This window comes from Dasypus novemcinctus, chromosome 10 (genome assembly GCF_030445035.2).
Source record: "Dasypus novemcinctus isolate mDasNov1 chromosome 10, mDasNov1.1.hap2, whole genome shotgun sequence".
Taxonomy (NCBI): Eukaryota; Metazoa; Chordata; class Mammalia; order Cingulata; family Dasypodidae; genus Dasypus; species Dasypus novemcinctus.
Genome location: NC_080682.1, coordinates 2418704 through 2445531, shown reverse-complemented (window position 1 = coordinate 2445531; position 26828 = coordinate 2418704). Strand labels below are relative to the sequence as shown.

At 66.1% G+C, this 26828-nt stretch overlaps 2 protein-coding genes across 3 annotated transcripts in view; one reads left to right on the top strand and one right to left on the bottom strand.

The window, feature by feature from the left end:
- KCNQ1 (potassium voltage-gated channel subfamily Q member 1) overlaps positions 1-10511 on the bottom strand; it is a 316058-nt gene extending 305547 nt beyond the window's left edge. Inside the window, exon 1 of the mRNA XM_058304965.2 lies at positions 10077-10511. Within this exon, the coding sequence (XP_058160948.1) occupies positions 10077-10441 (365 nt within the window). The 5' untranslated portion in view covers positions 10442-10511. The remainder of the gene's footprint in view (positions 1-10076) is intronic.
- A 14784-nt stretch (positions 10512-25295) lies between these two features.
- TRPM5 (transient receptor potential cation channel subfamily M member 5) overlaps positions 25296-26828 on the top strand; it is a 30564-nt gene continuing 29031 nt past the window's right edge. For both annotated transcript variants that reach the window (XM_058304964.2, XM_058304961.2), the window contains exons 1-3: positions 25296-25521; positions 25961-26141; positions 26431-26597. In XM_058304964.2, the coding sequence (XP_058160947.1) occupies positions 25396-25521; positions 25961-26141; positions 26431-26597 (474 nt within the window). In that variant the 5' untranslated portion in view covers positions 25296-25395. The remainder of the gene's footprint in view (positions 25522-25960; positions 26142-26430; positions 26598-26828) is intronic.

The following is a 26828-nucleotide window of genomic DNA, read 5'->3' as shown; positions in this document are numbered from 1 at the left end:
GACAAGAATACAAGGGGACACAGAGGAACACACAGCGAATAGACAGAGAGCAGACAACGGGGAGGCAGGGGGAAGAAGGGGAGAGGAATTTATAAAATAAATCTTTAAAAAAAAAAAAAAGAAAAAACACACCTGCTCGTCATGCATGCAAGCACAATGCCTGCCCGGGCCAGCCCTGGGGTACAGCTGAGGACAAAGCCTCGGCCACCCCACCCTGAGTGACCGCATCCTAGGGCATTAGTTATCGTTTACCATGCCACCCCGAGCAGGCTTGAGTCTTGTGGGGACCCCAGAAAAGTACGGTCTTAGGCTGACCCCCTCCTGTGCCCCTAAACCTAGGCATGTGGGACCTTTTGGTGAGAGTCAGTGAAGGGTCCTTCCCTCTGACCAGGTCGCTTCAGTAGAGCGTGGCCCAGGGCAGATCTTAACCCCCTCACTGCCATCCTTTATAAAAGGAAGAAGAAGCTGAAGACACAGAGAACCCCTGCAGAGACAGAGGCCCCCGAGGCCGGAGGCCAGAGGCCCCGAGAGGCCGGGCCCACGGAGAGGCCGGGCCCACGGAGAGGACGCTAATGGCCACCGGCCTGGGGGGAGGCGAGAGCCCGGTGACCGCCACGAGCCTGGCCGCCCGCAGCTGAGCCCGGAGGGGCACAGGAGCCCGGAGGAGGCGGCAGGGGCCGGCCCGGCCGCCACAAGGCAGGAGCCCGGGGGAGAGACCTTCAGGGAGAGAGCGGCGCCTGACGCCTCGATCTGGGCGCCTCTCCCGTGTGAACCCCAGCAGCACCCGCTGGAAGCCCGCTCGTTGCTGCGTGTTGCGCATTTGGTGAACTAAAGCGGGCCCCGAACCTTACACGCGCATGCCGTGTGGGTTTCCATCTTGCCCACAGCAGCGAGACACGAGGCTGCAACTACCAATCGTCGCCCCCAAAGGCGCAGGGGTGTGAGCGCATGCCCTAGAAGCTTCACGTCCACCTAGAACCCCAGAGGGGGGCCGCGCGGGAAATAGGGTCTTAGCAGGGGGAATCCGGGCGAGGCTCCTGAGACGGGAGCGTCTGGACCAGGCTGGCCCTAAACCCTTCTCAGACCCCGAGGAGGAGGAGAGACGCGGAGGAGAGGCCTCCCGGGATGCAGGCGGAGCCAGAGGGCGGCGTCCGCTGGCCGCGATGGCCGAGGTCAGCACGCGGGAGCTGGAGCGCCCCGTAAGGAGCCACCCCCGCCGGCGCCAGGCTCCGGGACCGGGAGAGAATCCAGCTGTCTGGGCCACGGCGCCCAGCTCGCGGCGGCCCATCACGGCGCCCCCGCACGGGCTCTCAGATTAGGAAGACGCATTCGCCGCTCGACCCCCTGCCCAGCCACGGGGGTGAGTCTCCCATCACGCGGCAGCGCCAAGGCACTCGTGGAAACCTATCTGGAGTAAACCCGCGTTCGACATGATGTCAGCCCCCAGCGTGTGACCCGGAGCCGCGATGGCTCTCCACTCACCGGGGACGGGACCACAAGCCATGAATTAGGCCCAGGCGGGAAGACGGCGACGGCACGCTGAGAAATAAGGAGCCGCCCGCGGGAAGCCCGCTCCCGCCGCGTGTGTGAGCAGCACACGCGTGTGCTGGCCGGAGCTCTGCTGGCTCTCTTGGGGGGGGGGGGACACACGGAATTAGTGCGAGGGTGGCTGTGGGAGGCCCGGGGCCCGGCAGCTCTCGGAGGCGGAAGCACGTGCCGCCCCACGAGGGGGCCGAGGGGGCGGGGGAGCCGACGCCAGGACCCGCGGCGCCCCGGGCAGCCGCTCCAAGACCCGGCAGCTAGGGCTGGCGCGGCCCGGCTGAGACCCGCCCCAGCCCCCGCTCACCTGCCCAAGCCCCAAGTCCACGCAGCCTGCAGCAGCCTCCCCGGGTCTCCCCCCGGGTCCCAGCTGCCACCTCCTCCTCCGGGAAGCCTTCTCGGGCTCTCCAGGGTGCGCGGAGAGCCCCGTTTCCCCAGCTGGTAGCGCCCAGCGGCAGGCGCCCCCGGGTCCCCTGAGCGCCACGCCCTGGCCCGTGGCCCAAGCTCAGGGACCACATCCCGGGCACCCGCCTCCAGGGCTGTGGGAGGCGAGGGTCCCCCCACCCCGAGGGAAGCCGGGCTCTCCCTGTCTTCCAGCTGCGCCCACAGGGCCGGGGGTGAGCCGTGCTCCATCTGCCCCGGGCCCCCGGGGGCCCCTCACAGCCCTGGAAAGGGAGGTCCCAGCCTCGAGGGGACCCAGCGTCCCCCAACCCGCACCACCGATCCGCAGACGGCGACAGAGCCGGGGACCAGCGCACGCCACGCACAGCCGCCGTCGGGGCGTGGCAGCCGGCCCCCGCGGGCCAAGGGGACGAGTGCGCGCATTGGAAGGCATCTCCATCTGTCTCGTCAGGCCCTGAACAAGGCGGCACGCGAGGGCAAGTCGGCGTTCCCGCACGCTCTTCTCATCTGTGGGCCACTGCCACACTTTTTTTTTTTTTTTGGTTATTTGTTCAATCAGGTCACTTGCCCAGAGCCTGTTCCAGCTGCCACGTCCCCCTGGCCGCCGGGTCTGGCACTGGCATTTCCAATAACTGGTGCTGCGATCTAGAGGCGCGACCGGACTTAGGGGTTCATTTGTTCATTCGGCCACGACAACCGCTGGCCCGCGTGCTTCCTTCTGCGGGGGGCCCCACGGCCGCCTGCTCTTCCCGACGGCGGCAGCTGTGCTGCCCGCACCCACGCCTGCCCCCAGCGTCGCCCCTTGGGTGTCAGCAGGTCCCAAAGGTGGCCCCGGCCGCGGCTGTCATCTGGGCTCCGTGGGGCGCAGTTCACGCAGCAAGAGCAGGGGGATCTCTCCCTTTATTCTCTGGTTTCCAGAACCCACCCCCCCGGGGCTCCGCTTGGCTGGAGGACTCGCGGGTCTGAGCGCCCGGACGCCCGCGCTCCCGCGATCACCATCCTCGGCGACGCTCCGCCCTCAGTGGGGGAGGGGGGGGCGTGTCTTCGGGGCCCCCCGAGTCCTCGTGACGGGGTCTGGCTGGCCTCTGGTGACTTCCTCGCTTTGGGGGACACGACGGTCCCAGCTCCGCAAGCACATGTCCTGCCCAGACCTGGCCCTTTCAGGGGGAAAGGTCTGTAAGGAGCCGCCGTCGGGGTGCGGGGCGCCCCGGTACTGGGTTGGTCCCTGTTTCTAGTCCCTTCCAAGGAACCACGAACGCACCCCGGTACTTCTAGGTCCCTGCAGGGCTGGAGGCGTCTCTCCCCACCTCACCTATGCCGTTTTCCTCTCCCACCCCAAGAATCGCAGCCTAATTACTCGCTGGTCCCACGTCACGGCCCTCGCGCAGCCGTTGCAGAGGGACGGGGCGCTGAAGGCTGTGTGGGTCACGCGAAAGGAGCCCCTTCCAGGGGTCACTCCACCAACTCAGTACACGTTTAGTGCACAAATCAACCATTTGTTTGATTTTTGAAGAGCTGCTTTTTCTTTCAAAAAAATACCAAAAAAACAACAGACGAAAGGCGGCTTAAATTATAGGAGCATTACTTTTAAAAATCCTGTCCAGGCACATTTATCTCATCTAATCCTAAAAACAAACTCAGTTGTTTCTCCAGTATGCTGAAAGACAAATAAATGAGCACAGATTAAATGGCGTGACCAAGGGCTCCTTGTTAACGAAGAAAATGAAAAATAATGCGTGATGGTATCCACATCTCACAGAACTAAATCCTGTATTCTTTTTTATCTTCAGCTTGATATAGTACCTTATTTCCCTTTGCTACAAGTTTTTACAATGTTGTTGTTAACTATGCTCTATAATTACATTAGTTGTATTTTTCCATGTAGCACCATATTAACACATTGTAACAGAGGAACATTCTTGTATTTGGATCATTAAACACAACACTCGTCTGCCCCTGGAATCACTGTATCACAACTGCCCCACAGCCCCTGCGGGGCCACTGGCCATGAGCCCCCTAGACCGCCCCTTCACCACAGCCACGAATACACATCGGCAGTGCGAGTTACGCGCATTGTAACGCGCCACCATCGACTCCACCCATTTCCACACATTTCCAACCTTCTTAAGCACCCGACACGCTCAGCATCAGCTCCCCTTTTCTAAGGATTTACTTAGGGAGTTTTCACTTAGAGATTAGGGCTCGCTTTGTTTTAAAATAAAGTCCATTCCATAAAAACGAGGTCCATTCACAGGCACCTAGCTGCCATCGTGTCCCTTTCAGCGCCCTTCAAACATTTTTCAGGCCTTGGTTTATCCCTCTGCTCGTGGCAGTTCTCTTATACTGCTGCACAAACTTGGCCTGCATTTACACGCCCCTTTATTAGACAAAAGGGCACAGTCTACTTTTCTCCACTTAAGCATATCCTGGGGGTACCTCCTTAACAGAACTAGCGCTCCTTCTTTACAGCTGCATAATATTCCACACACGGCAGGGTCAGTCTCCTCAATGGACATCTGAGTACTTCCCAGTCCTTCCGGGTACAAACAATTCTTTGATGAAAAGCCGTACGCAGGGGGCTTGCCACTCCCTGCACCAGCGCCCAGAGGCGGGACTGCTGGCTCAGAGGGTGCCGTAGGCAGGATTTTGCAGACGCTACCAAGTCCCCTCCTCGCAGGCCATCGTTTCCTTCCCTCCAGCAGTAGGAGAGGACGTTTCCCCATGATCTCGCCAACAGTGTGTTTTCAAACGCTTCTGGACTTCCGCCAATCTGATGGGAACGCAGCTCAGCTTGGGTTTGGGTTTCTCTTCCCACGAGGGAGGTCCAGTGTCTCCTCCCCTGTGAAAAGCCAACCCCACGGCACTTTTCTTGCAAACCATCTTCCACCTCTCTCATCTTCTTCCAGGGGGGCTGCCAGGTTTTCCTTCTGCTTCCAGAAGCGCTGCCTCTATTAGCGCTGTGCACCTTTGCCGGTACTTCATATTCTTTTCCCAAACCTGCCGTGCCTTTTATTGTTCTTAAGATGGTGGCATCACACCAAAGCCTCTTTGTCCTTAGAGTCAAGTGCACCTAAATTTTCCTTAATGTATCGACTTCAGAGTCACAGGAAAGGGTCCCTACCCGCACGTCGAGGGGAGTTCACCCACGTCCTCTCCTGGCACTTATGGGATTTCCCGTTCCATTTGGGATTTAGGCTGGTATGCTGTATGTGAGGGGTGGACCCCGTCCTCCTTCTTCCGTCTGTCCATCCAATCACCCCGCGTCTCTCACAAAAGCCCACCTACTCCCGGGGACTGGAGGGGCTGCCCATCGTTCTAAATTTTCCTGCACAGTTGAGAGGATACAAGGATTTTTTATTCTGTTCCATTGCTCAGCTGTCTATTCACAGGCCAGTGCCCCTCTATTCTAATTATCAAAGTTTTGTGTCTTCTGACACTTGGAGCCATCTCAGCCAAGAACGCAGCCGTGATCTTTACAAGAGAACAGCCAGGCCGGAACGGGCCCTCGTGGGCCGCCGCCGACCGTCACGGACCAAAAGCCAAACCACTGCCAAACCGCACCGCCCTCGAGACCCAGGCAGTGCCCGAGGCTCCGGGCTCCCCGGCCCTACTTCTCCACCCGCCGGGGGAGGTACCCCTGGGAGGGGGGCAGCCGCACTGGGAGGGGGGGGAATCGTCCGTCTCGGCCATGGAGTCTTCCACTCAGGCCCTCCGAGCCGGTGGGGGCGCCGGGCGTCCACCCAGAAAAGGGCTCGGCGCCTGGCCTGGCCTGAGCTCCCGTGTCCGAATCCTGCCACATCCCCGCCGGGGCCCGGTGGGAAGGACCGCCGGAAGACGCCGGGGGCACTTGCTCGGCGCATCTCTGCACCTGGCCCAGGTGTGTGGTTTCAACGGGGAGCTGAAAAATGTGCCCACCCCAGGGGCCCCAGCCCCTGCACCCCAAGACCTAGAACCCACCCCCACGGCAGGGGGGCCCATGGGGGCATGCCCACCCCACACAGCAGGGGCAACGGAAGGGGTGGGTGTCAGAGCGACACAAGCCTTCTGCGGGTGGGGGCACGGGGGCAGCGTGCACTGCCCAGGGGTGGCCCCCAGGGCACACGGCAGGGCCACTCGGCTTGGGGACACTGCACGGGCCTTCAGCAGAGACGGGGCAGCACACGCAACACCCTGGGCCTCTCCCCCCACCCCGGACGTCCTGCCCGTGAGCCCCAGTGGGGAAGGCCACCGGGGGCAGCGGCCCTTGTCGGCTCCCACAGGAGACCCGGCTGGACTAGGGAGCAGGCAGGGGCGTGCCCTGGCGTCCACGCCCCCCGGCCCCAGCGCCTCCATCAAGGGTTTACGGGTACCCCCCAAAAGAGGCACAGGGGGGCTCGTGGCACTCGAGGGCTCGTTCCGCAAGTCCCATCCTGACGCAGCCGAGCCCCGCCTCGAGCGGCCCTCCCCGGGCTCGGTGGCCCCTGCGGGCATCGCGGCCACTGCTTCCGGCGGCCAAGCGCCCGCAGAGTGGCTCGCCTCGTCCTGGGGCCGAGTGCCAGGACCTACTGGTGGGACCACCCCTCACCCACTCCTGAGCCAAATCACCGACCTCCCACGGGGCGGACGACAATGGAGAGGGGCCCGGCCCCCCGGCCACCACGCTCTGCCCCCGCCCTCCACGGGCTCGTGGCCTCCCCCGCCAGGTCGCGGGAGGGTCACAGCTGGCCTCTGCCCACCACCCTCCAGAGCACCCGCTTGCCCTCGCTCAGGAATGTGCCGGATAAAAATACCCGCAGGAGGATGTCATCAGGCCGGCGTGTCGGGGGGGGGTTCGGAGCTGCCGGACAGCGGCCTGCCAGCCCGGCCCAGGCCGGAGAGCAGCATGGGGGGCAGTGAGAGAGGGGCCGGGGCCTGGACCCCTCGAGCGCCCGTCACCAGCCCCGCCACTGACCGGACCCCTCGGAGGCTGATTGGCCCCGAGATAAGCAACGCTCCATCTAGAAAGACAACCGGAGCTCTAGGGGCATCGGGAAGGTGGTGGCGCCCTGCCTGGGGCAGCCTGGAAGGCTTCCTGGAGGAAGCTGCCTCGCGCTGAGCCGTGGTCCCGGGACAGAGGAAGCATCCAGAACAGGGGCTGCCCCTGCACCCCCTCCTCCCTTCACCGAGGCCCTCGCCCCGCGTTAAACGGCTCTCGGGGCTCGGCTCACGTGGCGTCCTCAGGGTCACCCTGCCCGGAAGTGGGACGGCTGGAGGCCGCGGGCTGCCCCCGCCGGCCATGCCCTGAGCCCCTCTGTGAGACATGGGGTTCCTCCCGGTACCCGACGGGCCCTAAGGAGGTGGCGTGGAGACGCAGATGGCGTGCCAAGGGGCCAGGGCACGGGCAGCCCAGGGTCACGGAGAGCCCGGGCCAGGGGTGACCCCAGGCGCCGTGGTGGTGCCTCCCGGCCCCTGCAGCGGGCCCCCTCCGCCTCCAGGCACGACGGCCCACCCTCGCACGGCCCCGGCGCCGTCGTCCCCGCGCGGCAGGGTCTCGAGTCACAGCGAGGGGCAGGGGGCCACGGCCAGCTCCAGGGGTGGCACCGTCAGCGCCACCAACAATCAACGCCCGCTGGGAGGGGCCGCCAGAGCCGCGGGAGTTCTGGGGGGACCTGGAAAAGCCAGGGCGGTGGGCGAAAGGGCAGAGACGGGGGGCGGGAACCATGACCGACCCACCCCCCCCGAAGGCACAACCAGGACGTCGGGCCTGCGGCAACCAGAGTGGACGCTGAGCCCCACGTTCACACGGACCCTGGGCTCAGGCTCGCCGCCACAGTGGATGAGGAAACTGAGGCACGGGGAAGAGCAGGGCCTAGCTGCGGCCAGCAGAGCAGTCAGGGTGAGGCGGGTGCTTTTGAGAAAAGACAAGCCTCCCACCTCCTCCTGCACCTCCCAAGAGCTGGGTGGGGGAGAGGAAGGGGGGGGCACGAGGGGAGAAAAGGGGGCGGAAGAGGGGAAAAGGGGGAGGGGGCAAGCGGAGGGTGGGGGGACGAGCTGCCGAGGGCATCTCTGTGCGAAGCCTGACCTGGCCCTGGGGGACGGGAAGGCCCCGCAGAGGGGAGGCAGGGGGCAGCGTCCTGCGCCCCGGCCAGGCGGGGAAGGACGAGCAGCGGAAGGGCTGGGCCAGGGGTTCCCCGAGGAGACAGGGGGCAGGATATCCTGGCTGGCTTCTCCAGCTGCGCCGTCCCAGGGCGTCCATGAGGAGGCGGTGGGGGAGTGCCCCCCAGGCCAGCCCGGGACACCCACGCGACACCCACCCCCCAGGCCCCTCAAGGCCAGTCTCCCCCATCTCGGGGCAAAAACCTACCCGGCCGGGCTGGACAGCAGCCTCCAGGTGCCTGAGCCACCCTCCAGGACGAGGCCTCCACGCTGTCACCTCGCCAGGCATGGCCCGTCCGGCGCGGGGCTCCGCCGGGCTCAGGCCACGCTGCCACGGCCCCCAAAACCCCAGCCTCAGGGGCAGGCCTCCGGCCGAGGCGGGCTGGCTAGGGTGTCCGTGAGGGGCCAGGACCCTGGAGGGACCCGTCCCCAGGGCCTGGCCGAGGCCCCCCCCACAGGAGGGTCCTGTCCAGCCCCCACCCGCCAGCTCCTTGGGGGGGGGGGGGGGCTGGGCGCAGGCGTGCTCCGGGAGCGAACTTCCGAGAGCCAAACAATCACAGCCAGGAAGAAAAGTGTCAGCAGGACTTCCTGCCGGGCACGGCGAGCCCTCTTCCTCCGGGGAGCTTCGCACAGCCTGAGACCCCCAGGCATGAGGGAGGGCGCAGGCCCCGCCCCGGCCGGTGCCAGGACCCTCGAGGAGCCGCCAGCAGCCCACCCGGGGCTTCCTGGGGAGCCAGCAGGCAGGGGCCAGGGCAGGTGGCCCTTCCTACCCTCCCGGCACTCATCTGTCCTCCGCGCAGCAGTGTCACCTCAGGTGGGTCCCCTTGAGGTCACAGCACACCAGCACCCCTGGACCCCGAGGCGGGCCCCTGCTGCTGCCACCCCAGTGGGGCCTCCCTCTCCCACGGGCACCAGCAGTGGCCACCTCCCGGGTTACCTGTAACGCTCCAGGGGTCAAGTGCAGGCGCGGGGGCTCGAGGACCGAGCCGCCCTGCCCTGGAGACCTGCCCCCCAGCAGGAGGCAGCGAGTGCCCCACCTGGGTGCAGGGAAGATGCCGGAGCTGCATCCCACCCACCTGGCCCTCTGGAGCCCCGCCCTGAGCTTCTGCTGCACCCCGGGGTGGGGACACAGCTCCCGGGGGGGCACCAAAGGGCCCTGGAGCCCACCAACCAGTCCCCCTCCACACCAGTAGGCAGCCCCACGGGTACACCTCAGCCCGGCAAGGACGCAACCCACGAGCAAAGGGTCCCGGGCCGCCAGGACGCACAGCCGCTCGGGTGGCAGGGGGGCTACAGGCCGGAGGCGGGGGCAAGGAGAGGGCAGCGCGCCCGCCCCGCCCAGGCACACATGCGGGGAGTGAGAACCACCTGGAGAGCAGCAGGTGCTGCTCCTACCTGCCAGGACGGTGCACACGTTTACCCCATTGCCAGCGAAAGCCCCATCCCCGCCCCTCCTTCCCACGTGCCCCTAGAGGGCAGGCTGCCCCTCCACATACAGGATTGTTTGGCCTGAGGCACCCCAGCAGGTGACACCTCCAAGGGCCCAGGGACCTGGCTCTGCTGACCCCTTGGGGCCCACCTCAGGGCCTGCCACCCTCAGCCACAGCCCTTGCCCTGGACAGAGGGGAGACCCCCTGCCTGCCGGGCGGCCCAGGGTCTGAGAGGGGGGTGTACCCGTGAAGAGCCAGGCTCCTCGCCAGGGACAGGGGCACAGGGGCCCCACGGCGGACCTCCGGAGGCCCATGGGCACGTGCCCCAGAAGGTGCTCTTTCCCCAACAAGCAGGAGCATCTGGACAGCCCCCCGCCAGGGAGAAGGGAGACCAATTTCGGGGCCCAGGAGCCCCCCAGCGCCGCCCCCCACCACGCGCAGGCGGGCTGCCACCCCCAGCCCCCCGCGGAGTCTCCACGGGGCCCCGCGTGCCTGAGCTTCAAGGGCCGCCCCGTCCGTCCCTCTCCCCCTACGCCGTCCCCGGGCCGCAGGGGGCGCGCGGCGCAGGTGGCGGCCCGCGGCGCTACTCACACGGCGAAGTGGTAGACGAAGCACTTCCAGCCCGTGGGGCGCTCGAGGAAGTTGTAGACGCGGCCCTGGGCGTGCGTGCGCGCCAGCACCGGGCGGCGCGCGCTGTAGATGGAGACGCGCGGGTCGAGGCTCACGGGCGGCCGCGGCCCGGGCTCGGCGGGGGGCGCGGCGGGGGGCGCGGCGGCGGGGGCGCCGGGCGGCGTGATGGGCGCGTAGAGGGCGCCGCCCGCGGGGCCGCCCTCGGCCAGCTCCAGCGAGAAGGGGCACTTCTTGGCCAGGCCCGCGCTGCCCCGCCGGGCGCCCGGCAGGCGGCCCCAGCCCCAGCGCTTCCTCTCGGCCCTGGGCGGGGACGAGGCCGCGGCCATGGCGAGCCCGGGACGCGAGGGCCGGCCCGGCGGCGCCACCCGAGCTGCGGCAAAGGCGGGCGCCGGGGCGCAGTGCGCGCGGTCGCGGTGCCAGCCCCGCCGCGGGGCCGGGGGCGGGGCCGGGAGGGGGCGGGGGGCCCGGGGGCGGCGAGTCAGTCCCGCCCCGGGCCCGAGGCCCCGCCCCGGACCGCCCGGGGGCCGCAGCCCGGCCCCGCCCGCGCCCTCGTGCACCTGCTCGGCCCCGCCCTCTCCCGCGCCCACCTGCTGGCTGGCCGCCCGCACGCCCGCACGCTCCTGCTTGGCCCCGCCCTCTCCCGTGCACACCTGCGTGGCCCACCTGCTGCCCCCGACCCCGTGCTTGAGTCCCCGAGCCCCACCGGGAAGTAGGGTGCAGGGGCGACAGGGGCAGCTACCGCGAGCCCCACGGCCAGGGCAAGGGGAGCGGCGTGGAGGCGGCACCCACCTGCCGGCCCTCAGAGGGACCGCCCCTGGCGGCCTGAGCCGTTCCGTGGGGGTAGACGGGTGAGGGAGAGGGGCTCCCGCAGGCGGAGGCGTGTCCGGCTCGGTCGCCGCCCACTGGGAGGTGAAACAAGGACGGGCAGGTGGGGGCGGTGGGGGCGGTGGGAGCGGTGGGGGCGGGGCGCGGAGCCGCGGGGCGGGGAGGGTTCGGTCACGCGCGCGTGGGGGCTGCCGGGGCGGGCGCAGTGGGGAGGAGGGCTGGTCCTCCTTTCCCGCTCCCCGAGGCTTGCCCTGGCACACAGGAGGGCAGGGGCATGTGGCCCCCAGGGGAGACGCGGGGACTGCGCCAATGGGTGGGGGTGGGGTCAGCACAGAGAAAAGCCCCGGCTCCCCGGGGGTGCACAGGGTAGAGGGCCACCTCGTGTCAGGTTCCCAAAGGTGTGTGAATTCACCTCTGACCCTGGCGGGGGCCCATGACTCAGAAGCGCCCCCATGTCTTCACTGGGCACCCCCAGGCGGATTTTTTTTCAATGTAAGGTATTCCAGTGTCCCCTCAGCAGAAAGCCAGCGCTCCCCAGGGGAGCGGTGATCCCCTGCCCTTCACCAAGGAGCCCCCAGGGGAGATGGCGCAGGCCCAGGGGGAGGGGGCCCCGGGGGAGGGGAGGCCCAGGGGAGGGGGTTTAGGGGGAGGGGAGGCCCAGGGGGAAGGGGCTCCAGGGGAGGGGGCCCCGGAGGAGGGGAGGCCCGGGGGAGGGGAGGCCTGTGGGGGGGTCCAGGGGGAGGGGAGGCCCAGGGGGAGGGGGCTCCAGGAGAGGGGAGGCCCAGGGGGAGGGGGCTCCAGGGGAGGGGAGGCCCAGGGGGAGGGAACTCAGGGGGAGGGGAGACCCAGGGGGAGGGGAGGCCCAGGGGGAAGGAACTCAGGGGGAGGGGCCCAGGGGGAGAGGTCTTAGCGGGAGGGGAGGCCCAGGAGAAGGGGTGGGCCAGGGGAGGGGGCTTGGGGGAGGGGAGACCCAAGGGGAGGGGAGGCCTGTGGGGGCCCAGGGAGAGGGGGCTCAGTCTACTCGCAGGAAAATGGATGAAAGTGGCCTGTCCCCTGCCAAGTGCTGGGGACACTGAGATTCCCACCCCCGCCCTGGAGAAGCCGAGGACTTCAGATCCAAAACAGGTGGAGGCACAAAGAAGGGGTCCACCCCTGCATGGCCCCAGGGCACACCAAGTGCACCCAAAGACTTTCCCAGGGAGCAAGCGCAGGGACAGCAGTGACGGCTCAGCTCCCTCCCACTGGGAGGGGAGCAGGGAGACCCTTGGACGGGTCCGGCTGGGACACCTGGATACCCAAAGAAAGGAGACAAAATCGAGTCCCACCACACACGCGGTAGGATGTGCCCCAAAATGATCCGCCGCCTAAACGTAAGGCGCAAGGAAAGCCACATGGTGCCGGGAGGGAGAGGCGAATTCCTCCAGGTTTCCAGCTATCTCGTTATCCAGGAGCAACAGATAAAAAGAAAAAAACACCTTTGGGTATGTGAAAAAGACAAATCACAAGCTGGGAAAAGTATTTGCCGCTTACGTCACAAAGGATCAATATCACTGATAGAGAAGGAACGTCTAAAACAAAGCACACCAAGAAATCCACGGCCTCCTACCGAAAAAATGGCAAGGTCGAGGAGAGTTCACAGGAAAAGAGATTCATGACCTTTGCATTTATGAAAAAAATACTCAACCACCTCTAAGAAAAATGCAAAATAAAGGTACACTCTGATCCATGGCTCATTTATCTGATGGGCAAAAACCCAGACATGTGATGGCAGACTCTGCAGGCACGGCATGGGGACGGGTGCACACCACGTTGCCTGTGGAAAGGGGACGGTGGCCGTGTTCACAAAAGTCCCGGGACTGCCTGCCCCGCAGTCCCACTTCCAGGAACTAAAGGTACATGGGAGCCGGGAAACGACACACACGCAAGGCTCCACTGCAGCGCCATTTGTAGAGCCAAAGCCTAGAAATTCAAGCGCTGAATTGTGCTACAGGATAGCCACACAATGGGGCGCCACCACCCCACTGCCATAGACATTCAAGGGCAAAGAGACACAAGGAGTTACATTGTTAGTAATTATGTTGGCATTGGCATTTTGAGATTAGACACGCACAATCATGTTCAATTCCATAGGAACCAAGATTTTGAGTATAAGAGAAAAAAGATACAAATAAAAAATCAAAGATGAGTACAGGGGAGTGGTTTTAGCTCAATGGATAGAGCGTCCGCCTACCACATGGGAGGTCTGCGGTTCAAACCCCGGGCCTCCTGACCCATGTGATGAGCTGGCCCATGCACAGTGCTGCTGCGCGCAAGGTGTGCCGTGCCACACAGGGGTGTCCCCCGCGTAGGGGAGACCCACGTGGAAGGAGTGCACCCCATAAGGAGAGCTGCCCAGCGTGAAAAAAGAAAGTGCGGCCTGCCCAGGAGTTGCACCACACACACGGAGAGCTGATGCGGCAAGATGACGCTACAAAAAGAGACACAGATTCCCATGCCGCTGACAAGAACAGAAGCGGGACACAGAAGAACACACAGCAAATGGACACAGAGAGCAGACAACTGGGGGTGGGAAAAGGGAGAGAAATGAATAAAAATAAATAAACCTTGAAAAAAAAAAAGATGAGTACAGAGCAATTGGACTCCAAAAAATTGAAAACAGGGTTCCAACAGATACCGGTTCACCAGTGTCCATAGCAGCATCATTTGCAATAGCCCTGGAGAGTGCCAGTGGAAGGATGGCTAACCAAAGTGTGGTCCGTCATCCAATGGGATATTATTTGGCCGTTAAAAGGAATGGAGTTCTGGCCTGTGCTACAGCAATGGGTGGGCTGTGGGACATCTTGGTAAATGGAGTCGTTCAGACCCAAAAGAACACACCCTGGATGATTCCATTTCCAGAAGTGTCCAGAAGTGTCCAGAAGTGTCCAGAACAGGCACGTCCATGGAGACAGGAGACTGGTGGTCTCCAGGGCGCTGGGGAGGGCAGAGGGCAGGCACTGCTCGTGGGCAGGGCGTGCGCTTGGCGAGGAAGCTGTGGTCAGGGCCATGGCAGCTCAACACGGCGAATGCTGTTGATTCCAAGGAAGTGTCCATAGAAAGATGATGAACATGGAAACGCTTGCGTTTTGTGTATATTCCCACAATAAATGTTTCAACTGCTGTAAATATATCATGTTTACCCTGCAAAAAAAAAAATTGAATTGGCAATATCAGAATAAACTCCTCATCTATTTTTATCTAAAACAAAAGTGCCCCCTAGCCTTGTCCTTTGAAAAGCTCTAGGGCGGTGCTCACCCCGTGACACGAGCACCCTGGAACCACCCCATGGCCCCCAGATGCTCCTGCCCCAAGAGGGGCCAGCCTCCTCGGACCCAGGGAGCCAGGGACGAGGCGGGTCTCCTGAAGGCGGGGTGCTGTCGGGGAGTCTGGGGTCTGAGCATCAGGACGAGCCACAGGTTGAGGCGTGTCAGTGACTGCAGACCCGCTGAGTCAGCGTTCCACCCTAAAACCCCGCCGTGGGGTCCTTGGTCCGCCGCTCCGGCCGGCTCGCGCCTCTGAAAACCAGCGGGGATCCCGGCTTTCCTATGAGAACTGACCCTCGGGGTGAAAAGGGGCCACACCTGCCAGAGGTACGTGCTAGAGTATTTACGGATAAAGTTACTCGACCTCTGGGCGTCGCTCTGAGATCATCGGCGGGGGGGGGGGGGGGGGGGGGAGTGTCCAGGTAAAGATTAAACGAAACCACCTCCGAGTTGACATTGCCGAGGCCGTCGGTGGCCGTCCCCAGGCCGCGCTTGGTTTTTGCGAAGGTTTCCGTGTTAAAAAGCGGCGCATGCGCACGCGATGGCCTGGAAGAGGGGCCGGAAGTGGGAGGTGGGCGTGTCCACGCTGCCCCGAGCCCCCGGAGCCCTCTGGAAACAGTGCCCACCCGCCCTCGTGGCAACGTCCCGGGGGCACGGCGTCCACCTCCTCAACTTGCCGGCCTCAGCCCACGCTCCTGAGGGGCAGCCGTGACCAAGGACCCACGGGGAAACTGAGGCTGGAGAAGGGCAGGGCCTCGGGAGGGTGCGTGGCAGCCGGGAGGCGGCGGGACACCGGGCCGCTAAAGGCTCGGCCTCGACGCCTCCACCCGTCCCCCCAAGTCGCTGATGAGCGCCACAGTTTGCACACGCTCCCTCCCAGGAGGGCTCAGGGCTGCGCAACAGCGGGAGGGTCGACAGGCTGCTAGATCCATGGTGCTGGGGGGGCGTTAACAGGACAGAGAAAACCGAGCTGGGCAAGGGGCCGGGGCGGGCTGTGCTGAGGGTGGGGGGTGGGGGCCGCTGGGGCATGGACGCTTCCGGGGGAGGCATTTGCTGGCAGAGGAAGCACCTGCAGGACTCAGTTTACCTTTGTCTCTGCATACAGTAGGTGCTCAATAGGGAATGGAGGGATGGCAAGGGGGTAAATGCGGGCAGCTGGGACAGTGAGGGCACCCTCCATCCACCAGCCGCGTCCCCTGGGCCACTCTGGCACGCTGTGATGGTGTCTGCCACCCCATAAGGCGCCTGCCTGAGGCAGGGGTCCCCCAGCAGCAGTCTCCAGATGGCAGATGCCAGCGTCTCCCAGGGGCTCCGCTCTGGACCCTGCGCTACCACAAGCGCCCCCACGCCACAGCTTGACACCATGCTAGGGGGACAGAGGCCCCGGGGACGGAAGCTGGCCCGTCGTGGGCTGTGCCGGGCAGTCAGGCCGCGGGTGTTAACTGGCACCTACTTGTGCCAGCCCGGTGGGCAGGAGGGCAGACAGTAGGATGGCTCCCTGCCAGGGAGCAACGCCACGTGCGTGGCACCGGGGGGCTCCCGTGACGTCAGCGTCCTGGCACCTGTCATGGCCGTGAGGGGAGCTCCCCGGGGCTCAGGGGACCAGGCACGAGAGCGCAGCGGCCCCTCATCCCCTTCCGGGCACACCCCCACCCAACAAGCCCACAAAGGCCGAGCACGGTGTAGGTGGGCGAGCACACGCGTGTGCCTGTGTGTGTACGTGCACGTGTGTGCATGCAAGCCCTGCACGAGCACAGTCAGGCGGGGGCCCCCCTCCCCCTTCCGGGAGTGGGGGAGCTCAGAGGGGAGCCAACAGGAAGGAGGGGGCAGGGGGCCGCCCACCCCCTCTGCCCTGCCTCTGGGATCTCCCGCTGGGTTTCCCAACAGACGGGCCCGGGTGGGCCAGGACCGCCCTCCGTGCTCACACGGGGTCTGAGGGTGCCCCCTGCCGTCACCCCTGTACCCTGAACCTCTCGCCTCGCCGTCCCTCTTCTCAGGAAGTTTACCTGTCGGGCATCGCCCGGTGCCAGCCCCGGGAACGTTTCTCGGACTCAATGAGTCAAGCTGGACGGAAGGCGGCGGCCCCCTTTGGGCCAGGAGGGCTCGGCCTCCGCAGAGGAGCTAGCGGTCACCCCGGGGTCCCCCTCGGCTCACCCTCCCGCCAGCCACTTGAGCTCCACATCCCTTCCGGGGGGTCTGGGGGCTGGCCCGAGTCTGCGTCACGCACAACGAGCAGAGGTCATGCTTGGCGGCCCCTGCGTCAGGCATGTCCAGGTAATGCCCCTGTTTTCTGTTTGCTCCGACTGTTCGAAAACTCGAGACCTGAATTTGTTTTGGACCCAACAGTCGGGCTGGGGTGGGGCCGTGTGCGGCTGAAATGTGGCCAGTGGGCACCTCAGACGCCCGCTCTGAGCTTGTGTCCTTAGCCAGGGACATGGGGTCACGGGCTCTCCGAGCTGGAGGGGTGGATTCGGGGAGCCACTGGGGGGCTCGCCAGCCGGGGCAGCCCAGAGGGGGACGGAGCCGGTGTGGCCAGGACGGCAGGTGCTCTCCTCAGACCTCCTGCGGCCCCGTGTGGGGATCTCCGAGAGCCCACCCCTGCCACGCTCTGCAGGGGTCTGCAGACCCCTCCCCGGGCTGCAGACGCCCCCCAGCCCCCGCACTGCCCATGGTGGGCATCCGCGAAGCTCACAGGCTTTTTCTCACTGGAGGGGGTCCTGCGGTGTCCCTGGGGACCCAGAGGATGGAGGGACAAGACCCGGGGGCAGCCACCCAACCCCACGCCCCCCAAGGCCATGGTGGGCAGGCCTTCGTCACCCGGCAGATGCTGCCAGGCCGGCACCGCGGCCCGTCCCCTGAGACCGCCCCTCACGGCCAGCAGCAGGACCAGGGCCAGATGGCGAGCAGGGCTGGCCGGCAGGGAGGGGCCAGGTAACCGAGTGGACAGCAGCCACGGCCGCCAAGCAGAGGCCGGAGGCGGCGGCGATGATGACTGAACCCCAGCCTGGCCCTGGAACGGGGGCGCCTGCAGGAGCAGAGGGCGAGGCCCTGCCCTGGGGGCTGGTGATCCTGTGAGAGGCACGAGCTGAGTGAGAGACCGCGTGAGACCCTCCCCCACCAGGCCGAGCCCTGGGCCACCCTCCCTGCCCCCCACGGCTACTGAGAGCCTGAGGACGAGGCAGGTGTGCGTCCAGGTGAGGGCACCTCAGCGAGGCCAAGTCATTCCCCTCGGTGAGTCCTGGCACAGAGGAGGGGTTACTAAACGGTAAGTGGGCGACTGGATGGATACGTGTGTGGAAGGATGGAGGGATGCATGGATAGATAGATGAGTGGATGGATGAGGGAGAGAGGGAGAAATGGGATGGAGACATGGAGGGAGGAAAGAGGGAGAGATGGGCAGATGGAAGGATAGAGAATGGTGTTTTGATGGCTGAAGGGACGGGTGGGTGAGTGATGAGTTATGGGTAGTTGAATGGATTGATGGAGAATGGATGGATGGACTGAAGGATGGGTGGATGATGGAGAGAGAGAGAAATAGGGGATGGAAACATGGAAGGAGAAAGGGAGAGAGGGATGAGGGAATGGATGGGTGGGTGGGTGGATGCATGGATGGATGGAAGTTTGGATGGACGATTGGGTGGCTGGATGGAGGATGGGTGGATGGATGAGGGAGGGAGACAGAGATGGAAGGATGGAGACATGGAAGGAGGAAGAGAGGGAGAGATGGGCAGATGGAAGGATAGACAGGGGATGGATGGATGGATAGATGGATGTTTGGATGGCTGGATGGGAGGATTGATGGATGGGTAGGTTGATAGTTGGATGGAGGGATGGATAGATGGGTGAGTGGATGGGTGGATGTTTGGATGGCTGAATGGATGGATGGGTGAGTGGAAGGGTGATGGGCTCTGGGTGGATGGATGGATTGATGGATGGGTAGGTGGGTGGATACATGGACAGATATTTGGATGGATGTCTGGACGGATGAATGGGTGAGTGGATAGGTGATGGCTGGATGGATGGAAGATAGGTGAATGACTGAATGGATGAATAAATGGATGGATGGGTCTATGGGTGATGGGTTATGGGTGGATGGATGGATTGATGGGTGGATGGATGGAGAATGAACTTCTGTGTTTCTTCGGTTATTTGCCTAAATGTCACCTTCTCAATAGATCCTCCTTGACCAGCCATTTAAATGAAACCCCCTAACCACTGGCTCTCCCAGCTTTTCCCCCTCCGTGGCCATTTTCCTGGTTGCGAACACTCCCCACTTTTATATTTCTTGGCTTGTAGCTGGTGTTTCTCCTGGCACTGAGCACAGTGCCTGGCACTGAGAAGCTGCACAGGAAACGTGCTGGAGGAAGGATGGTGGGGGCCAGGAAAACCGAGTGTGCAGATGCCTGTAAAGTGAGGAACCTTGAGCACTTCTCCTACAGACCCAGGGGAAGGACAAATCCATTTCCCGGCTTCCTAAGGGGACTAAGAGGGGCCTGAGCGAGGAGGAAGGGGGCAGAGGGGCCGCTGGGGCCTGGCCGGACTTTGGTGCTCCCAGAGCTCCAGCTGCATAGGCAGGGCCTACCCCCCCGAGCGCTCTGTGCTCACACTCACACAGACGTGGAGTGTTCACAGCACACAGGGTTCACATGCACACTCACACTCACAGTGTTCACATTCACACAGTGTTCACATGCACGTTCACACCACACAGGGTTCACGTGCACACTCACACTGTGTTCATATGCACACACACACAGACACGGTGTGTTCACACCACACAGTGTTCACATGCACACTCACATTCACACACGGACACGGTGTGTTCACACCACGCAGGGTTCACGTGTACACTCACACTGTGTTCACACTCACACTGTGTTCATATGCACACTCACACTCACAGACACAGTGTGTTCACACTCACACAGTGTTTACATGCACACTCATGCCCACACATGGACACGGTGTGTTCACACCACACAGGGTTCACGTGCACACTCACACTGTGTTCACACTCACACTGTGTTCATATGCACACTCACACTCACAGACACAGTGTGTTCACACTCACACAGTGTTTACATGCGCACTCATGCTCACACATGGACATGGTGTGTTCACACCACACAGGGTTCACATGCACACTCACACTGTGTTCACACTCACACTGTGTTCATATGCACACTCACACACACAGACACTGTGTTCACACTCACACAGTGTTCACATGCACACTCACACTCACACACGGACACGGTGTGTTCACACCACACAGGGTTCACATGCACACTCACACTGTTCACACTCACAGTGTTCACATGCACACTCACAGACATGGTGTGTTCACACTCACATGTGCACACACATAGACATTGTGTTCGCAGCACACAGGGTTCATGTGCACACTTACACAGACACAGTGTGCTCACACACCCACACAGATACCAGGGTTCACACACGCACACACACACAGACACAGTGTGTTCCCAGCACACAAGATCCAAGTGCACACTCACCCTGTGTGTGCACACTGACGGCATAGATGCTGCCTCGGGGTGGAGCTCACTGCGGCCCTGGAAGGGGGTCCCCGAGGCTCCCACCTGGCCGTGGCACTGGCATAAGCCCACGTCCCCGCCGGGTCCCCTGAGCCAGGCCTGCCCTTCTCCTCCCACCAGGGGACGGGCCTGGGGCTCAGGGTCTCTGGCCGCATCCCCGCTGGGCTCCCAGCTCGGAGGAGGGCGTCTCGGCTGCAGCCCTGACCCTTGCCCGGTCGTGCCCACCCGCGCTCATCCAGCACGCGGGGTGGGGGGGCACGTGCGCAGAGTAGACGCCCCTGCACCTCCAGCCCTGTGCTGCCCGGCCAGAGCTCAGCCCTACGGCGGGTGCCGCTCTCTCAACGGCCCGGTTGGAAGCGCCACCCGTGACGCCACTGGCAGCTCCAGCGTCAATACAGCGGAGGGCCAGGGCGCCGGGGCCCTGAGAGCTGGCTCGGCCCGCAGGGCTGCACTGCCCTGGGCACTCGCTCGCCTATCTGGCCCCCGTCGCTCCCCTGTGGTGGGGGCTCCACGTTGGTGCCTCCCAGGGTTGAGGGGCCGACAGCACCCAGCACAGAGGCGGCCAGTGCCGCTGCGCCCCTTCTGTCCCTTCTCTCTCCCTGCCCAGTCCCGGGGGCAGAGGCCACAGACACAGATGCCAGATGGAGGCGGGCCTGACACTCGTTTCAGGGAGAGAAGAGTGGCCCTGGCCCAGGGGGGGTTGAGGACCCGGGGCGGGGCCTCAGAGCTGGGGGGACCAGTCTTGGGAAAGAAGGGAGACCTGGGAAAGGGGGGCGAGCAAGCAGCAGGGAAGTGTCGCTGGGGGGCAGTGGGCAGGGGTCCGGGCCGCCGCGCTGTGTCACCCCAATGTGGACACCCTGAGGTGGGGGGGCGACAGGGCCTGCTGGCTCCCTGGGCTCCAGCTGCTTGGGGAGAAGGGGCGCCGCGTCTGATGTTGCGCCTGAGGGCAGGGTCCTGGTCGGGACCGTTGGGGCGCTGGCGCCTCCGGCCTCCCAGACGCTGGGGTTCCCTTTCAGGGGGCGTGGGCTGCTGGAGCCGGCGGGCGGCGCGCGGGCACCCTGAAGCCACAGCCTGGCAGGCACGGCCTCTCCCGGAAGGAAGCGTGGCTGCGTGCGGCCCCTGTCCTGCGCGGCGCCTGCCCCGGGGCCAACTGAAGCAAAGGGGAAGGAGAACTAAAAATAAGGCGGCGGCGGGGGCGGGGGCCGTGCGTCATCGGCTTGGAATGCTCCCGCCCCGGGACAGTAAGTGGGAGCAGGTGGGCACCTTGGCGCCTCTGCCCCCTGGCGGCGGCCGGGAGGAGCACGTGGAGGCCCCCGCTGCCCGCCGCAGCCCGCCCAGGGCCCCCGAGACTGCCCCAGACAGCGGCCCCCGCGGGTGCCCTCTGCCCCTCAAACCCCAGCAGGTCCGCAGCCGGCCCGGTGCCCAGGGCAGACCTCCTGGGTTTGTGCACCCCAGATCCTTCGGGAACCTTGGGGGGCTCTTGTCCAGGCCCCCCCGAGTCAGCCTTGCATCAGAGCCAGCCCACAGGGTTGCAGGCCTTAGGCGCTTGTGGGCTCCCCGTCACGGAGCCGGTTCTGGGGTCCCCTGTCCCACACTCCCGCTGCCCTGGACGCCACCTGCGGTCCTGGGGCGCCCTCTGGTGGCCTATGGGCCAGGCTGCAGAGGCGGCCAGAGGTCCCAGAGTGGGAGGCCCGGCCGCCGCCCCTTGCCCACGGGTGCCCGGGGAGGGGGTCCCGGGGTGTCTCTGGGGAAGGAGAGGTGCAGAGGTATCTTCCAGGCTCTGTTCCCCTCGTATGTCACCCACGGAATTCCCATCACCCCCCGGAAGCCAGGCTAGCAGGAGCCCTGTTTTACAGGCAGGGAAACTGAGGCCCGTGTGGAGTGCGAGCCCAGGACGCCCCAGGAAGGGCAAATGGGCGCTGACCAGCTGACCACCGAGTGGACGTGACCCACAAAGCCCCAGCGCTGCACTGCCTCCCCTGGGGGCGGGGGTCATGGTTGCAATGTGCAGCCCCCAGACTGGCTGGTTTGTATCCTCCCTCAGGTGGGGGACGGGCCACAGAGATGTGTGCCCTTGGCGAGCCGCGAGCTCTTCCTCGCCCACCCGCCATGCCGGGGGACGGCCCCAGTTCCCAGGAGCTGGAGGGAGAAACCGAGGCTCCGCGGGAAGCCGACATGAAGAGCCCTGTCCATCCACGGGCCGGGGTGGGACACCAGCTGGATGTGGCCCCAGGCACCCCCAGGCTGGACCTCGGAGGGCCTAGCAAGCCAGGACGCCCGAGAACCACCGCCGTGAGCTGGACCGTCGGCCCTGCGCTGCGCCTGCTCAGACCAGAGGGCGGGGGGGGGGGGGGGGGGGGGGGGCAGCCAGACAAGGAGGCCGAGCGAGCCCGCAGGTGGGGCCAGGAGCACAGCCGGCTGCCAGCGCCCGCATTGGCTGTCCAGGTGCAGGGCGTGGCGGGAGGAGGAGGGGCAGCGGCCGAGCTGGCTCTAGGAGCCCCCAGAGGCGGGCACAGGGTTCCACCCTGCGCCTCAGCCAGCAGCGCATCAGGGTCCCGGGGAGACGGCAGGCAGGTCGGCAGGTAGGTAGGGGTGCCTCCTCCCAGGTGGGCAGGCAGGTAGGGGTGCCTCCTCCCAGGTTGGGAAGTAGGTAGGGGCACCTCCTCTGGGTGGGCAGGCAGGTAGGTAGGTGCACCTCTTTCCAGGCGGGCAGGTAGGTAGGGATGCCTCCTGCCAGGTGGGCAAGCAGGTAGGGTCACTTCCTCCCACGTTGGGAAGTAGATAGGGCACCTCCTCCCAGGTGGGCAAGGAGGTAGGTAGGTGCGCCTCTTTCCAGGTGGGCAGGCTAGACGGGGTCGAGGGGAGGCAGGCACTGGCAGCTCAGGCCGAGCTCTGACCAGAACCGGGCATGCGGCCACCTCTGTCTCCTTGCCTCACTTTCCTCAGCTCTAGCGGGGCAGCATCTCACCTTCCTGGGGCCGCGGCGCGCAGCAGGGGCGGGTGGGAAGCGGCGTCTCTGGGCCAGGCAGCCCCTCCTCCCCAGGCCCAAAGCCAGGTGCAGGATGCTATGGGGGGAGGGGCGGCCTGTGGGCCCTGGCCCGAGAGCCCAGGAACCCTCTGCCCAAGCAGACTGGGCAGGCAGGTGGGGGCTCAGAGCCAGCGAGGCGGGGCCGGGAGGCTGGCGTGGACGGCGGGCGGGGGGCGCCCCAGGTCTTTAGCAGGTGGGGGGCGGCCTGTGGGCAGGGACCCTCCTGGCACCGTCTCCTCGTTACCTCCCAAGTTCTGTGTCACCCACGACACACAGTTGTGGACACAGGCCCGAGGGTCTGCGGGTCGTGCCAGGGCGGCCTGCCCGACTGCCCACACTGGCCCCTGGTGCCCGGCGGCCACCTGCGGCTCGGGCCGCGCTGTCACGACCTCGGGCATGCGTGGCCGCCCCAACGCCAGGTCTGCTTTCGGGGGCGGGGTGCGAGGAGTGTGGTGCCCCCCCGGGGGCACAGGGAGGGCACAGACCTGCCATGCAAATCCCTGGCGGTTTGCATGCCCTTCGCTCTCAGTGGCCCCATTTGCCTGGGGTCCGGCCCAGCATGCCCACTGCCCCCCACAGTGCCCATCCCCAGTGCCCCCCCAGCCCCTACCCCTAGCACCCCCAGAACTCCCCCAGCGTCCACCCTCAGCGGCCCCCAGTGGACACCCCAGCACCGGGCCCAGTGCCCAAGTGTCCTGAGTCCCCTGCCCTCCTGCCCGGCACGTTGGGGCTGCCTCGGTGGCTGGGGGCCTGTCCTGTCCGGGTGTGGGGTGCAAGTCACGGCGCTGGGGGTGAGATGGGCCGGAGACCCCTGCCCGGCCTCCCCTGCTGGGCCCTCCCAGGGGGCTGTCATCAGAGGAGCTTGGAAGACAATCACGGTGGGGGCCAGGCCGCAGGCGGGGCGAGAGGTGGGCTCACGGGTCACCCCAGGCCAGGTGAGGACAAGGCCACCCGGGGGGGGGCCCGGCCCCCAGACCCTGACCCCTTCCCTGCCCCGTGCCCTGGCCAGGCCTCCCCCAGCGACACCCAGCTTGGGTGTCAGAGAGGGTGGGGGGCCGTAGGCGCAGCCGGGCGGGACAGACCCCAGGAGCGGGACCAGCGCTGGGGAGGCGGGCAGCCCCGGCCTCCACTCGGACCCCAGCAGGGCACGTGCCACCCTCGCCCCCACACCCCTGCGTCCTGCCACCCGGCCACCCCCAGGCTCGTCTCCACACTAAAAAACCACAAGCAAATTTCCACGGCTGAGAGAGGACATATTCAAATCCCACGGCCCCCGCCTCTCTGGGGCGCGGCCGGGCCCAGGATTTGCATCCCCTCCGGCTGCGCCCGCGGCCCTCGGGTCCTCAGTGGTCCTCAGGGCCGGGGGGCAGCTGCAGGGGTGCGGCCGGGCGCAGACCCCGGGCTGGTGGCGCAGCGCTGAGACCCCCGGGGGCTGGAGCCGGACTGGCCGGCCCTGCCCCGGGTGCCCACCAGACCCCCCACCGCACAGTGCGCCCGCTCCCGTGCTCCGCGGGGCGGCTGGGGTGAGGGCGGCTTCCGGGGTGGGGGGAGTCAGTGGAGGGGCTCAGCGGGATGGGGTGCTGCGGGGCGCCCCAGGGCAGACGGCGCCCACCCGTGCGGGGCGCTGGGCTGTGGGGGGAGGGGCAGGCACACCGTGGCCGCCGGGGTGTCCGAGGGGACGCTATGAGCCAGGCCAGGTGGGGTCTGGGCCTCAGTTCCGGGGTCGGGGGGCGGCTGGGGCGAGGGGGCAAAAGCCGGGTGCAGCAATGGGGGCGGGGCTCTGCGGGATGAGAGCTGCCTCCCCCGCCGCCTCCCGGACCCCGGGGCAGGGTGGGGGTGGTCTCTGGGCGGGGCTCATCTTCCGGGGCCCTGGGTCTCCTTGCCCCCCACCTAAGCATGCTGGGTGGCCCCGTCCCTGTCCTGGCGACAATGGTGGTCTCCAGAGCCCCCGGGGGGGCTGGCAGGGGTCAGGGGTGGGTGGGCCACGAGGTCTTTCAGTTCTGGCGCTGAGTCTTTGGGGTTTTCCAGGACCCGCTGCAGGGGAGAAGCGGCGGTCCCGAAAGCCCATAGTGGGCAAGGGGCTCAGGAGAGCCTGCGGGGGGGGCGAGGGCGTGGAAGAGCCTGCAGGGGGGGTGCGAGGGGCAGGGGAAAGCCTGCGGGGGAGGGGCGAGGGAGAGCCCCTGGGGGGGGGTGAGGGCGTGGAAGAGCCTGCGGGGGGCGGGGCGAGGGGCTCAGGAGAGCCTGCGGTGGGGCGAGGGGTGCAGGGCACTGACCGAGCACCCCTGGCCAGAGCTGTCAGGTGGGCAGAGGGATGGGGACCCCTCTCCACCGCCACCCGGGCAGGGGGGTCCGGGCCGCGTGCAGAACTCGTCCTCGTGAAGCGGGGGCTGCAGGGGCCGAGCCGAGCTGGGGTGGGGGGCCGCCGGGGGTGCTTTCAGGCCGAGGCATCTGCCGGGGACGGTCACCAAACCTCTGCCAACGAGTCGGCTGGCGAGAGCGTCTGAGGAGAGGAGGCCGGGGTCCCCCTGCCCGGCGCCCCCCCTCAGGCTCGGCCCTTGCCTGCAGACGCCATGCAGGGGGCTCCGGGGGCTCAGGACGCCTGTTCCGGCCGCCCCGTGGGGGTCAGTGGCCTGAGGGCCCTGGGCCTGTGCCCTGGAGAGATCGACTTTGGGGGGACGGGGAAGAAGCACGCCAAGGTAAGGGCAGACGCGGGGGACCCCGCCACCCCGCGCCCCTCCCCTGGGCGCTGAACGCCCGGTGCCGGCTCACCCCTGGGGGGTTCTCGGGGACCCCAACAGGCAGAACTGGGGGCTGGCGGTGCCCTCTGGCGTCCGGGAGCCTCCCCTGCATCCTGCACGACCCCTACCCCACCCAGGGGGGCTGCACGACCCCTACCCCACCCAGGGGGGCTGCCCGAGAGGCCCAGGGACCTTCTGCAGCCCACCTCAGCCCGTGGAGGGTCAGAACCGGCCTGACCCCCGCCTGGGCCCCGCCACGGCCGCCCCTGTGCACCTGAGGCCCAGCCCCGCCCCGTGCCCCGTGCACCTGAGCTCCCGGCCCCACCCTGTGCCCGGCGCACCTGAATCTCCGGCCCCGCCCCGTGCCCGGCGCACCTGAGGCCGCCCTGCCCTGCAGTTCGTGAAGGTGCCAAGCAGCGTGGCTCCTGCCGTGCTCTACGACCTCATGCTGGCCAAGTGGCACCTGCCCACCCCCAACCTGGTGGTGTCCCTGGTGGGTGAGGACAGGCCGCTGGCCCTGAAGCCGCGCCTGCGGGACGTGCTGCGGAAGGAGCTGGTCAAGGCGGCTCAGAGCACGGGTGAGGCCAGGGCGCCGAGAGGGGTCCACCCAAACCCGCTGCGGGGTGCCATGGAAGTAGCTCCTGGAGAGGCACAAAGAGGGGGTGCTGAGGGCCCGCGGGCCAGGAGCCCCCCACGAGGGCCCTGGCCCCTCCATCCCGGCGGCCACTGGCCTCTCCTGGATGCACCCACTCTTCCCCCGTCCACCCGCTGCTGGCCGGCTGGGGGTCCGGGCCGGCCCCCCGAGGAGGGCAGGTGCGGGGGGCCCTGGCAGCCGCCGGCGCCGCGCTCCATCCGCCACGTCCGCAGGGGCCTGGATCCTCACCAACGCGCTCCGCGTGGGCCTGGCGCGGCACGTGGGGCAGGCGGTGCGCGACCACTCTCTGGCCAGCTCGTGTCCCCAGGCCCGGGTGGTGGCCGTCGGCATCGCCTCGCTGGCCCACGTGCTGCACCACCGGCTGCTGGACGGCGCCCAGGTGAGCGTCCGGCCGGAGGGGGAGGGGCAGCTGGGGGGAGGCGGGGGTCATGTGGGGAGGAGCCCAGGGTCCTGGGAGCTGCGTGGCCCCCGTGTAGCCGGCAGTGGGCAGTGTCACCGCGCAATGGCTCCTGCCAGGCTCCAAGGCCCGCCACCCCACAATTCCTGGGGCGCAGCGGGCAAGCAACGACCACTCTCACACTCCCACCTGCAGGCCCCACGCTGGGCTGAG